Source organism: Asterias amurensis, chromosome 8, assembly GCF_032118995.1.
Source record: "Asterias amurensis chromosome 8, ASM3211899v1".
Lineage (NCBI taxonomy): Eukaryota > Metazoa > Echinodermata > Asteroidea > Forcipulatida > Asteriidae > Asterias > Asterias amurensis.
Window position 1 is genome coordinate 7,919,879 of NC_092655.1, and position 14,829 is coordinate 7,934,707.

The 14,829-nt window shown below is 38.4% G+C and overlaps 2 protein-coding genes across 2 annotated transcripts in view; both read right to left on the bottom strand.

The window, feature by feature from the left end:
- Positions 1-14,625, bottom strand: part of LOC139941056 (uncharacterized) — a 47,542-nt gene extending 32,917 nt beyond the window's left edge. Inside the window, exons 1-3 of the mRNA XM_071937472.1 lie at positions 14,449-14,625; positions 4,027-4,102; positions 2,809-2,840 (exon numbers count right to left, since the gene is read on the bottom strand). Coding sequence (XP_071793573.1) covers positions 2,809-2,840; positions 4,027-4,102; positions 14,449-14,474 — 134 coding nt within the window. The 5' untranslated portion in view covers positions 14,475-14,625. The remainder of the gene's footprint in view (positions 1-2,808; positions 2,841-4,026; positions 4,103-14,448) is intronic.
- On the bottom strand, positions 521-2,291 carry LOC139940750 (uncharacterized). The gene has a single exon (XM_071937120.1). It carries the CDS (start codon positions 2,189-2,191, stop codon positions 1,049-1,051), a length of 1,143 nt encoding a protein of 380 aa, XP_071793221.1. The 5' UTR covers positions 2,192-2,291; the 3' UTR covers positions 521-1,048.
- Positions 14,626-14,829: the final 204 nt, after the last annotated feature.

The window sequence follows — 14,829 nt, forward strand, 5'->3', positions numbered from 1 at the left end:
TTTGAAGACATCTTGCGAGAAGTGCAAATGGGGGAAACAAGTAAACTTCTAGGTTTCTCCTTCGATAGGACAGCGGTGCCGAAAAAACTGCCTGAATGCTCGAGGATAGGCGGTCGAGTAGTCGTGCAAGAGCCCTCACCGCCATCTTTCTTGCTCGAAGAAAGCTTCTAGGCAATGTTCTACAATCTTGTTTGCTTTCTCCCCTGGCAGGGCCAAAGACATTGTGGATGAATTGAAGAGGAAACCAAGGTAAGTTAACTGGTATAAACTGTCTTGCCAACGGAAACGCAGGTAATTGCGATGTTCCATGTGAATGGGGACCATGAGGTAGAAGTCCTTTAGAGCGATTGAGCCCAAGAAGTTGTCTAGATTTAACAAATCCTTTACTAGATTTATTCCATCCATCTTGAAGTGTTGATAAAGCACAAACTTGTTTAGCGGATGAAGATTTATGATCGGCCGGAGATCTCCTGATTTCTTTGGAATTAGAAACAGAAAGGAAATTAATAGGCCCTCAGTGTGATGGCTATTTTCTTCAATAACTTTTGTACTTCTGCTGGCACTAACTCTACTTGAGGTGCGGAGTCCAAACGATTGGCAGGTAATCTTTCCTGCAACTGAAACGGTGGCTTTATAAATTCTATCTTGTGGCCACAAACTGACTGGAGAATCCGGCTGTCTTGCATAAGAGTTCTCCAGAGTTGAACCAAAAAATACGAGACGACCTGTCTGATCTACTCTTTTGACTTGTCATCAGCATTCCCGTTGCCCTTGAGTGTGTTGCGACGGGAAGACCACGATGACCTTCCATTTCCATAACTGGTGGAATTGTTGAAGGATCGTCCGCCTCGAAAGGTACGACCTCCACTGAATTTTCTCTCGACTGCTGAAGAGTATGGAGAAAATCTACTCTTTTTCGAAGAAATAGATGTTGATCCAGAGGTTCCCTTGATGACCTTGGAGGCTAATTTATTAGCCTTTTCTGCCTCCTCTATATCTTTAACAAGATTGCCACCGAAGAAGAAATCCATCGAGGGTGCTTTCTTTTTCAAAGAGTCAAACACTTGTCGAGTAGATCGTCAAAGGCATGTTGGCGAGCTACGGCAAGGCTCTGGCTAGCTGATCCCAGCAAAATAAGCGCAGAAGTGACATGTTCCTTCACCATGGTAGCGTCAATATTATCAGGACACAAGGGGTCTGCAAGAGCATCAAAAAGATGAACCAAGGGGAGGGCAGACTTGAGAACATGGCCATGTGAATCTTTAAGACGGTCATCTTGAGACACCAAAGAGGATCGAGCTTCTTTAAAGGAAGACTTTACCTGGCTAGGAAGTTCTGGAGCTTTGAAGAATTTTTCTTGCTCTGTAGGAATGAGATTATTTGAAAGTTCTTCTTTAATCTCCTCATGTCCAAGCTTGTTGGTGCGAAGTTGTTCCCACCAAGAAAGCACCTTGTCAGTCACTGGAGTACCAATGGATTTGCAGTGCGGGTTGCGGAAGCCATGACTGTCGGACCCGGACGTACCCGAGGCCGAAGCCCCATCGGCATCGGTGATAAAACGATCGGCAGCGTCGGAGTGAGCGGCAGAAACTTCGTGACTAACCTGGTCAATAACTCCAGATTCCCAAGTGACGGGGTTCGGAAGAGCTAGAGAAGAAGCAGGAGAAGAAGCGGGGTTACGCTGTCGCTGAAATTGTGGCCATTGGGCTGTCATAGGTTGTCCATATTGTCCGAACATGAACGGATTCATCCCACCGTAAACCGGGTACATGGGCGGCCCCATGTTGGTATACTGCCTTGTAGCGTCAGCAGGAAAATTCCACTGTTGATGAGCTGCCGTGATATTTCCCGGCAGTGCAGCAGCAGGGGCAACCCAAGGCGAGGTAAAACCCCTACCGGTGTTAGCAACAAACTGTGCCTGTGGAACTCGAGAAACTCTCGGGGCCAAGGACGGAGAATGCCGTTGGGAAGAAGGGCAAGGCGACCCTTTTTCTGGCTCAGGGTTCTGTAGCTGTGCGTTAGCACGTTCTCCCGCCCAAGGCAAGGCGGGGTCGGTCGTTCCACTTCGCTGCTCGACCCAAGGCGAGGTCGGAGCAGAAGTAATGGCTGTAGGTTTCTTGCTTTGCTCACCAGACAAAGGCGGAGGAGCCGTCTTACTTGATGATTTTGTTTTCTTAGTCGTTGAAGACATGATGCATATACATGTAGGAAACGTTGTCAAAAACTTTGTTGTAAAATGTAGTAAGATGTAGTATGTAACGTAGTAAAACTAACTAAAGGACTGGAGTGCGTGAATATAGTGCGTTCAGGCCGTACCACGAAGAACAAAGACATGCTTCAATGGTTTGGAGAGGTATTTATGTGCTGGGGCATGGGCTCATTTGCATTTTTATGAATGGAGGAACTTTCCATTTTATTTAAAGGGTGGTTCAGACCGTATTAAATGGAACATAATACTGAATGAGTCTGCTGACTAGGCTGAAATATAATTGTAGTAAATATTTATGGTCAGTGTTCTCCATACATCGTTATGTCATGCTGTCCTGTCAGGAAAATTGCAGAAATCATTGAGAAAGACACCTTTTTGAGTCAAAGAGGCTTTGCTATGTTAATGTATTCAAGTGCGGGCTAAAAAAGAATGGTCTTGAAGCAAAACAAAGAATATTTTTGTGCATGATTATTGTACCTTTCACTTACAAAGCATTTTCAAAATTGAAGTCCAAATGTGTGATGTGACTTTTATTTTCAGTTTGTTTAGGCACTTTAGGGGCCTACATAGTTAACACAGACATGAATGCATCACTTTACCTTTCATGTGGCTTTAGATTCCGGCATAGTTCCTGCATTAAAACAAACAAGAAAAGAGAAATATTGTGTTCATGCAGGCGGTGTTGGTGAGCTGGCCACGCTGTGTGTGAAAGGAGGACGAAAAATGCTTGCACCAAGACTAACAAAGCACACAAATATCCGAAAACTGTCTCAGTAATAAAAAATGCAACACTCGTACAATTAACATGTACGTACAGAGCTCAAGGACGTCGGAAACAGGATAAGTTTTACAGAGTTTCTTATTTTATTATGCCTTTTAACCAAAAGGCATTTATGAATGGGAATAAAAGAGCAGTGACTCGTTCTTCGGCTCAGGCCTTTATCACACAGCCACAACCCTGCCGCTTTTAAACAGCCGTTTAAGAACTTGTCGCTACCTTTTTATTCCCTCATTCGTATGACAGTCACATTAAAAAAAATTACAACTATTTACTCAATTTGTTTTACAAAGCACGCACCCTCCAATGTAATTTTTGTATTGTTGATAGGTCCTAACTATTATTACATGGAACTCAATCAATTACATCTTGAGTTTGGATTTCTTTGTTGCATCTTTTGTAGGCGCTTTGTAACATTGGGAAAAAGGCACCTCATGTATACCTACATGTACCAGTACTCAATGTTGAATCTATTAGCATCTGCACGTACATATGTATGTACAACCAGTGAGCACAGTGTCCAAGGACATGACAGTAATTACAAACTTCCAGAAAGATCTACATACTTGTAACATTGTTACACTTTTTAAGGATATTAATGAATGGGAATGAAAGACTGCTGACTTGGTCTTGAATAAGGGAATAAAAGACAATGCAACAAGGTCTTAAAGGGTCTATGTACTTTTTGTAGGACAAAAAACACAATGTCTACAGATTTACACTTAACTTACACAGTTTGAAGATAATGATAGTAGAAAGCTTCCCTGAAAATATTACTTGCTGATGTGCTGTACATGTAGTTTTTGAGAAATGAGTAAAACAATGTCATGAAAATCATTTTCGTCTCAGTGCTCATGAGACGAAAATTATTTTAGCAAGTGAACACTTTTTTCATGACATTGTTTTTTTTTACTCATTTCTCAAAAACTACAGCACCTAAGCAACTAATTTTTTAAGGTGCGCTTTCTACTATCATTATCTTCAAATGATGTAGGTTTAATGTAAGTAGCGTAACACATGTACATGTACAATGGCTTACCTGTTTTAAGGGAACTTTGAAAGCAAGTAGTCTTGTACCTGAAATACACTTTCCCAAGGATGCATAGCATTCCCACCTAAAAGATGTATAAAAGGAAGAAAAAAAGTACATGTAGTTTATTTATGGGTTTTTCTGATTGTTTGTGACTGTAGTTAACCGGAAGAATCAATACTCAGATAACTGGGGTGGGGGTGGTAAAATGGTATAGCAGAGGGGCCCCCTTTCACTCATAGCTTTCTAACGCTGTATCACAACACAAAAAGAACACAATTCAATACAAATTATGCCAGAACTTAATTTACAATGAACAGGGGGGGGGAATAAACTATGTAGGACAAAAAACTGGCTCGAAAATCCTAAAACAAAGGAAGTCCCACCTGAACAACACTTTTCTATGTCAGAAATATTTTAAGGCCTTCTAGGGAGACCTACAGGTATAGACAAAATAACAGAAAATGCATATTCTCCAAAGTGTCTTGTTGATTGGATAAAGCTGGGCACCACACAGGGTTTGCATCCTCAAGTAATGACCTACTAATATTAGAATAAACCAGCACCATAAACATTTATAAACTTTACAAACAACTGACAAAGGTATTTTTCAACAAAATGTCACTTTTACAAATTAATTTCTTTTGTTGACTTTATCTGAAAAGGTACAGCAGCATTCTGACAAAGAGAAACATTGTTAACAGGCAGCATATTGCCAAGTGACAAATACAATGGCTTTTTGAGTACGTATGCACAACTTATATAGCATTTCATGGACCGAAAGTATCTGATGGCTTGGACACTTTCGGTACAGAAAAAAAATTAAAAGTTCACAGGTTTACAAATAACTTACAGGGTTTACAGAAGGTAACATGGTGAAAGACTTCTCTTGAAATATTATTCCATGAAATGCTTTACTTTTTGAGAAAACATTAAAACAACATCAATTCTTGATTTCAAGAATTACGGACTTATTTTAAACACATGTCATGACACGGCAAAACGTGCGGAAACAAGGGTGGGTTTTCCCAATATTTTCTCCCGACTCCGATGACCTACGTATTGAGCCTAAACTTTCACAGGTTTGTTATTTTATATAGAAGTTGTGATACATGAAGTGTGGGCCTTGGACATTACTGTTTACCGAAAGTGTCCAATGGCTTTGAAGGAACACGTTGCCTTGGATTGGGCGATTTGGTCCATGAAAAGCAGTTGTAACCGTTTTTTATGAAATTGATATGGTTAGAAAGATTTTTAAAAGTAGAATACTCCGCACAAACATACCTCGAAAAGGTGTGGTTTTCCTTTTACGTTGCGAACTAACATGGTCTGCCATTTTATGGATAAAAAACTTGACTCCACAAAATGGCGTGCCAGGTTAGTTCATGACATAGGCCTATAAGGAAACCATGCAATTTTGAGGCATATTTGTGTGGGATATTTCTCTTTTAGTTGACAGTTTCTCAAGCCGTTAATGCCGCAGATTCCATCATATATTCATGACACTCCAGATTTCCTCCTCAAAATCTTCAAAAGCAGGGATGAAGGGATTGCTGCCTGCTCTTCAGCTCTGGCTAAGAGTGGTCACACATCACTGCCCATTTCTGACATTATAGCCCTCATGCAAGATGTTCTAGCCAAAAACAACTTTTCTTTCATGGGTAAGAATTTCAGGTACAGGGCACTGCAATGGGCACACGTATGGCACCATCAATGGCGTGCCTTTTCATGAGCCATCTTGAACAGCGCATGTTGGCGTCATCCCCTTGCCGTCCCTGGGTCTGGTGGCGCTATATCGATGACATCTTTTTCATCTGGACAAGCGATGAAGCAAGCCTCAAAGCTTTCATTTATCACATAAATTCCTTCCACAGGACCATAAAATTCACGAGCGAATACTCAACCAAGGATACACACTTTCTGGATGTCAAGGTTCTCAAGACGGATGATGGCTTAATAACAGATCTCTGTTAAACCCACAGATAAACATCAATACCTACATTCCACTAGCTGTCACCCCCGACGCTGCAAAACCAGCATAGCCTACAATCAGAAACTCTGGATTAGACGCCTTCAGACCATTCAACCCCATGGTCTGAACATCCAAGAAGGAAACGACTAATAAAACTTTTGTTTATCCGTCTCCTTTTCCCCCACAGATATCCCCCTTTTAGCCAGCGCCTAATTACTTCTTTCCCCACCTCTTCCCACCCTTGATATTGTCCTTTGTGTTTCCATCTTCTTGTGGTCAAGCCAGTCCCTTCCCTTCAACCCCCCCCCCTTGTCCCCCTATTCATTGTTACCCCTTGCTTTGTTCTGTATGCTTTCTAACCCCATTCATGTATTTCCCCTTCACTGCTTATGTTTCACTTAGTTACCTGTTCCTGTTTGTTGTGTTGTCATTTAGCCTTCAAGAAAGACTCTGCTAGGGTTGAAACGTCAGGCCATTAACTATTTTGCACTTTTAACAAACCATTACATTTTCCAAACAGTTTCAAACGCTTTGCATGTGACCAACTCGACCAATCCAAGGCACTTTGCCCTTTAACTCAAATATTCATTCTCCGTGCAATGGGCATCATATACACGACTGTTAGCTTAACGCATCTTCTTTGAAATGTGGACCATTTTACAACCTCAAATGTCATTTTTGAAAAAATTATTTTTGACCTTTTCAGATATTTCAAATAATTGTTTACATATTAAGGTTTATTAAAATGTTCATATAAGGATAGTTCAGTTCATTTAATTGTGTGGTGATCATTTTAAAAGTGTAGAGTCTGCAGCAGTGAAACCTGTGGTAATATATATTTAATTCAAACCTAGATTTTAAAAGTAAACCACAAGGAACATTCATTGTTTACTATAATGAGGTCTAACAGATGTACTTTCAAATAAAATCAGTAAAAAATCAACAAAACATCAAACACAGAAAATATAAGCCTGACAGAGGAGGGCATAAGGTTGACAGAAAAACAAAGCAAATATTGTCTGTAATTATTTTTTTTCTGGCACAAGACTACTGTAATTTCGCTGATTATTGCAGCCTCTCATACCTAATATCTATCAAAAATAAAAACTTTGTCAAGCGTCCACATGTTTTTTTTAGGTAAAAAACGTCAGTTTCGAACGTAATGACAGATTTGCATGACGATCGCCAAAAAATGACAGATTTGCATGACGTTCCAGAAAATAAACGGACTTATTAAATTATTTGTCAACATCCCCCACCACCTGCGCATTCAAAAGTTAAATAAATGCCCTGCAAATATGAAGTTTTTATCATTTAAATACCTCAATTATCTAACAGGTTGTTGAGGTCTGTCAAAAATGCTAATGTCAGGGACTCAAAATCTTCTACCTTGATTTATTTGAAAGGCCTGGGCTGTCAAAATTGTGTGTAATATCTTGCTAGGTACCTCTTAGTTTATTACAATGTATAAATAAACAAAATAGCTTTCACTTCAGGGTATATCAATATCAGGGTCCGAATTTCAGACTTACAAATGGTCCACATAATAAAGAAGATGCCATAAAAACAAAAGAGGCTAAGAGGTTCAGATGTCACTCTGAACATCTTTTGAAAACTGGTATCAATCTGAGCTGTTTTGCATACTGTAACTCAGCAAAATGGCCTAATGCATTGTGAATGTATGTTTTATGTGTTAGGAAAGCTGTAGGTGTGTAGCATCAAGCAAACTGAAGTTATATGCTAGAAACATCCAACGCTACAGGGCGTTTTGGAACGCCTTGTGATAGCGCAAAAGTAAACGCCCTCTATTAGTGAATCTACATGATGGCATACAAAACCAGCCCCTTAAATTGCGATAATAATCATTTGTTGGTGCGCAAGCTAGAACCATACAGCAATGTTGATTGCGTGGTAAATGGATCACAATTACGTGGAGATTTTAGTGTGTTAAAAATTAAGATTGTGTAGGCTTCATTGTACAAAAAGGACCAAATTAGTTTACTGTAATATGTCAGATTTTGAGCTGTTTCGTAGCGCAACACTTCTTGTTTTCAGTAAAGTTTTTTGTTTATTCTCCAAACAAAAAGCCATTGAGATACATGTACATGTAACAAGCGATTCGTTTAAGCAGCTTTACGCATAGTTCCTAATGAGCAATTGCAATGAAAGTTTCAGTGATGAAAGGCAATGGTGCAATAATGATCCTGAAACAATGATGTCATGATGACGTCATCACCTGTCGCGTGACGTCATCTTAAAGGTGTTTATTTTAAACATTTAAAAATCTATATCAAATCAGCCACAAGAGACCAAAGGTTTCTGTTTGTGGGATTGGGTAGGAATAAACTAGGTCTTCATTTTATTTTGTGTGCGTGACCTCATATGACTTATTCTTCCGGTCGAAAGTGGAAGTGCCATGTAATTCAAATTTGAAACAGCTATGAACTTGTTTCAACAATGTTAGTGTCTGGCAAGGGTGGGTAGTTAAAACAAATACCGATGACGTCCCAATACAACAGAGTGCCCTCTAGCGGCAGGTTTAAAATTCTTCTAAATGGACTTTATGAAGATGTGTGTGGTGAAGTTGTTTCGTTTGTAATCACTTCAAAATTAACACGCACGTTGATCGTCAGGCTGTTAGATATTAGCAAGTTCTTGTGAATTGTGAAATGACGTCATCACATGACTTCTTATGATTTGTTCATTGTTTGCACATTTAAGTCATTATTTGGTAAATGAACATGGTATAATCTAAATTTTTTTTTTAAATAGCCAGGATTGGTCGTAACTGCTTTACATATAAATAAAATTTCAAATTTCGATGAGAAATATGAAAATGTTATTAACAAAACAGCTATGCATTTGTGCACAAATGCAATCATGTCTAGTTTCTTCTTAATTTTAAGTTTAAATGTTATTGTTGAATTATTTGGGTTTATTTTGTGCAGGAGATTGCACAAAATCAAAAAGCCAAGATGCAATGATCTCACTATGGATTTTTTGTAGCTCGAAATTTTGTTAATGAAAAGGATGTTAAGGGCTTGATGAGATATTCCGTTTGGTAAAAATTGGCGAAAAAAGTGGTGGCAGGATTCAGAAATCTTTCCCAAGGAGAAGGAACAATAATAATAAACCGGGCTCCCTGAACCACTCAACAACATCGATACAATTGAAGAAACCCAACTTATTATGAGAACGTCCATATGCGCACTTCGAGAATGAGAAAGTGGTCAAAAAATCTCAACGATCTTGACAACTTGGTTGTTTTTGAAGCGCTCACACTACTTAGACGCTCTCATAGTAAGTCGGGTTCCTTCAATTCTTTTGTGTAGTTAGTCGGGTTCCTTCAATTGTGTAGTCGGGTTCTTTCAATTGTAGCAATTGATCGTATCGTTAGAGTTAATAATGGAGCCCGACTAATTATGAGAAAGTGTGTGGGCTTCGGAAAATTAGCAAGTTGTCAAGATCGTTGAGATTTGTTTTAAAGTTCAGACTCAATTATCATTTGATTTTTACCCAAAACATATGTTTTTTTTTAACAAACCCAGGTGTAGGGCTGTCCATGGAGTAATGGTCCATGGGCTGACTTAAAACAATTTGAGTAGCATTATGTATCCCGGTTAAGTTTCATGATACAGATCGTTGCAAAAAAAAAAGCGAAATAAATTGATCAATGGTGCACCATGGTGCTGGGGCCAAGGATACAGAGTGGATTGGACCAATTTATGGGGGCTTACACCCACACTGTCTGAAAAGAAAGATGGTAGGCCAAAACTGCTCCCAGAATGGGTTGTTCTAAAACCCCTTTACGTCTGCCCCGTAATCAAAAGGTGTCCAAACTCCGAATTCATAAAACATCACTTTATGGCCGAGTTAGAATCAAGTCCCCGATTTAGGACTCAAAGAACAGGCGACGCAACTTCCTTCCACGACTAATAATATTAAATAATAATATCGAAGTCTGATTATATAGTGCACACCAAACAAGGCACTGATACAGGGTACCAGTAATCAGTATACACTTCGAGGTTCCTAAACGTGTGGCCTTTATGTTTTGTACACAAAGCACGGATCGTTACACGTCGGGGTCATTGGCATTATAATTGTTGTAGCAGTATCCTCCGATACCCCAAATCTGCGCGTTACAAATATTCCTGCAGGCACCTTTCCTGCCGCGTAACTTTTTGTTTACAACAACGCAATGACATAATTTTTTGATTTCATGAAAGTATACAACATAATCTTCAATCTCCTGCAAAGATGGGACAAATCGTAGCCTTTCTGGTCAAGATATTTTAGATAATCTATAATTTTAGTAGAAAATCTTACCTTAAGACTAAACGAAAAATATGCCTAGCTAAAATGGTTCATAAAAACACCTAAAACACCCTGAAAGTTCTTTGCGTTTGTTGTCTACCATACTTCACTACCTCAATTACAAGATCACATGATTTTTACATGTCAACAGAGGGGATACAAAAAACTGTGAAAGGTTGAAGTGGACGTATTGACGTTTCAAAACAAGTGCGTGAATTTATGTGACGCAAAACGTATGCCGACAAATTGGGGTCGTTTGCAGACAACGACCTCCGTTGTGCTTCAATGGCGTTCTGCGGGCTTGAAATTCTCCTCTCAGGTGGGCTTTGACATCGGACAAATAAAAATAAAGCTCAAAGTTGTTCTTGGTTCTGTTAATTAAATTAAAATTCTATCTCAAGTCTTCAGTGCGTGAATAATATAGGGTACACGAGGATAAAACCATGGTAGGAAAAGTTTCTGTATGGCGCCACCACTTTTTTATTCGATATGTGAAATAGTATCTAATAATAATATAAGATCTAAGATACCTTTTTTGTAAAAATGAGTGAAAAGGTGGTAGCGCCATACGGAAAGTTACCCCCATGGGAAAACCATGGTAAAACGGAGTAGATGGGGACTACATTATTAGAATTACGATAAAGAATTTATTTTATAATTTTTTATAAAATTTTGAGTTGAGTTTTTGATTGAGATGTGATTGCGGAGTGGATTTTCTATGGGGCGCCGTTTGTCCATTAATTGTTTGACAATTTTAAGGCATGTTTTTACCATGGTTTACAGCAATTAGATGTACATGTAAACCATAAAAACTGTTGCCACATCCTGTTATGGTTTACATACCAGTAAAGTATTTGTTGTGTCTAAGTTTATGGTTTACAAACCATGAACATACAAAAAACATTTACAAATCGTGGTTCATAAACCAAGAAAATTTACGCATCTTAAAAACATGTTTTATAAACCATAAAAAATAAAGCATCAAATTCATGGTTTACAAATCATGGTTTACAAACCATGAAAATTGAGACATCTAAAAACATGGTTTACAAACCATGAAAATTTAAGATAAACATCGTGGTTTACAAATCATGGTTTATAAACCATAACAAATGAACCATAAAATCATGGTTTGTGACAATGGTTTATAAACCATGAAAATCGAGACTTCTTAAAAAACATGGTTTATAAACCATGAAAATTGAGACTTCTTAAAAAACATGGTTTATAAACCATGAAAATTTACACATCTCAAAAACGTTGTTTGTAAACCATAAAAAAAAGTGCACTTACAAATCATGGTTTACAAACCACAAAAAATGTGCACTACAGAAATCATGGTTTATAAACCATAAAAACGTGCACTCAAAAATCATGGTTTATAAACCATAAAAACGTGCACTCACAAATCATGGTTTACAAACCATAAAAAATGTGCACTCAAAAATCATGGTTTATAAACCATAAAATTCTATTACGATCATCTCTAAAACCTCCTTCCCAACTCTGATCGGTTCCCATTTCACCCCCATTTCCCCCCATGCCACGTGCGAGCCAGCAATATGCAATTCACCGTGTGTGTCAATGCTGTGATCAATGCACCGTGTGTGTAATGCTGATGCAATAATTATGGTGGCCCTGAAGGGACATCGCATATCGTAAACGTGTGCGCATACGTATGCAATGTCGTGAAACAATTCACAAATATGTGCGCACATGAATGCAATGTCGTGAAACAATTCGCGAATATGTGCGCACACGTATGCAATATCGTGAAACAATTCGCAAATATGTGCGCACACGTATGCAATGTCGTGAAACAATTCGCGAATATGTGCGCACACGTATGCAATATCGTTAAACAATTCGCAAATATGTGCGCACACGTATGCAATGTCGTGAAACAATTCGCGAATATGTGCGCACACGTTTGCGAATATTATTTGCGATGTCGTGAATTTTATTGCATACCATGTTGCATTTGAATAAAATATCTAATAATCTGGGGGGTTTCTTTCCAACAGTGAGATAAGCGGTAGTCATTGCAGCAGTAGTCTTTGTTGTGAGGCAAGCGAGGCGGGTGGTCTACCTTGGCCTGGTGCCAAGTTCCTGGGTATACACATGCTTTACAGAGGGAGCCTGCTGTAGCGCCACAGTACTCCCTAGATCGGTAAAAAATTATCCGCAACTATGACATCATCCTAATGGTATGCAACATGGTATGCAATAAAATTCACGACATTGCAAAACAAATCGCATTCGTGTGCGCACATATTCACGATTTGGTTCACGAGATTGCATACGTGTGCGCACATATTTGCGATTTGTTTCACGACATTGCATTCGTGTGCGCACAGCACATATTTGCGAATTGTTTCACGACATTGCATACGTATGCGCACACGTTTACGATATGCGATGTCCCTTCAGGGCCACCATAATTATTGCATCAGCATTACACACACGGTGCATTGATCACAGCATTGACACACACGTTGAATTGCATATTGCTGGCTCGCACGTGGCATGGGGGGAAATGGGGGTGAAATGGGAACCGATCAGAGTTGGGAAGGAGGTTTTAGAGACGATCGTAATAGAATTTTATGGTTTGTAAACCATGATTTGTGTACGCAACTTTTTTATGGTTTGTAAACCATGATTTGTGCGAGTGCACATTTTTTTAATGGTTTGTAAACCATGATTTGTGAGTGGAAGTTTTTTTATGGTTTGTAAACCATGATTTGTGAGTGCACGTTTTTATGGTTTGTAAACCATGATTTCTGAGAGCACATTTTTTATGGTTTGTAAACCATGATTTGTGAGTGCACGCTTTTATGGTTTGTAAACCATGATTTGTGAGTGGAGTTTTTTTTATGGTTTGTAAACCATGATTTGTGAGTGCACGTTTTTATGGTTTGTAAACCATGATTTGTGAGTGCACGTTTTCATGGTTTATAAACCATGATTTGTGAGTGCACGTTTTTATGGTTTATAAACCATGATTTTTGAGTGCACATTTTTTATGGTTTGTAAACCATGATTTGTGAGTGCACGTTTTTATGGTTTATAAACCATGATTTCTGAGTGCACATTTTTTATGGTTTGTAAACCATGATTTGTGAGTGCACGTTTTTATGGTTTATAAACCATGATTTTTGAGTGCACATTTTTTATGGTTTGTAAACCATGATTTGTGAGTGCACGTTTTTATGGTTTATAAACCATGATTTTTGAGTGCACGTTTTTATGGTTTATAAACCATGATTTCTGTAGTGCACATTTTTTATGGTTTGTAAACCATGATTTGTAAGTGCACTTTTTTTTATGGTTTACAAACAATGTTTTTGAGATGTGTAAATTTTCATGGTTTATAAACCATGTTTTTTAAGAAGTCTCAATTTTCATGGTTTATAAACCATGTTTTTTAAGAAGTCTTGATTTTCATGGTTTATAAACCATTGTCACAAACCATGATTTTATGGTTCATTTGTTATGGTTTATAAACCATGATTTGTAAACCACGATTTTTATCTTAAATTTTCATGGTTTGTAAACCATGTTTTTAGATGTCTCAATTTTCATGGTTTGTAAACCATGATTTGTAAACCATGAATTTGATGCTTTATTTTTTATGGTTTATAAAACATGTTTTTAAGATGCGTAAATTTTCTTGGTTTATGAACCACGATTTGTAAATGTTTTTTGTATGTTCATGGTTTGTAAACCATAAACTTAGACACAACAAATACTTTACTGGTATGTAAACCATAACAGGATGTGGCAACAGTTTTTATGGTTTACATCTAATTGCTGTAAACCATGGTAAAAACATGCCTTAAAATTGTCAAACAATTAATGGACAAACGGCGCCCCATAATTTTCTGGACCACTGCAACTTGTGCAAGGTCAATGAGAGATCGAAGAACACATAGAGCCTAATTCTGGCGAGATTTGATTTTAAAAAGGAGATTTGTGTGTAAATGGAAATGCCAGAAGTATTAAAAAAATCAGAACCGTTCGTTTGTGGTGTGAGACATACCAACATGAGGTTAGTCTTAGTGGGAAGGAGTAAATCAGTAAGGACAAAACCACAAAATTCTAAACACATACACAAACAGGAAATCTAAAGTAAAAGCCGTTACCTGTTAGGTATTTTACTTTTGGTCATGTTAACGAAGACTTTGAAAATCTTTCAAATGACACCATGTATGTGGCACAGATCCTTGCTTCTTCGAGTATGATGCAGGAGAGAGGAGATGTCCACGACGACGAACGGTGGTGTTGTCCCCGGTCGGTACACGTACATCCGTAATAGAGCTTCGCTGTTGCATGTGTGTACTTTCTGTGCTGATGATTCCCCGTAGTACAAACTACATGAAATAGCGCCCTCTTGTGGATTACTAACCCTATTTTTTTTGGGGGGGGGGTGCTAGCCTGAACATCTGATGTCTGCTGCATTCAGACGTTGTTTTACGTACTACTTTGGAATTTTGACAAAACTTCTGCTTAAAACGGTATTACTC

Coding starts and splice junctions, on each gene's coding strand:
- LOC139940750 (XM_071937120.1), bottom strand. CDS start 2,191: ATGTCTTCAACGACTAAGAAAACAAAATCATCAAGTAAGACGGCTCCT.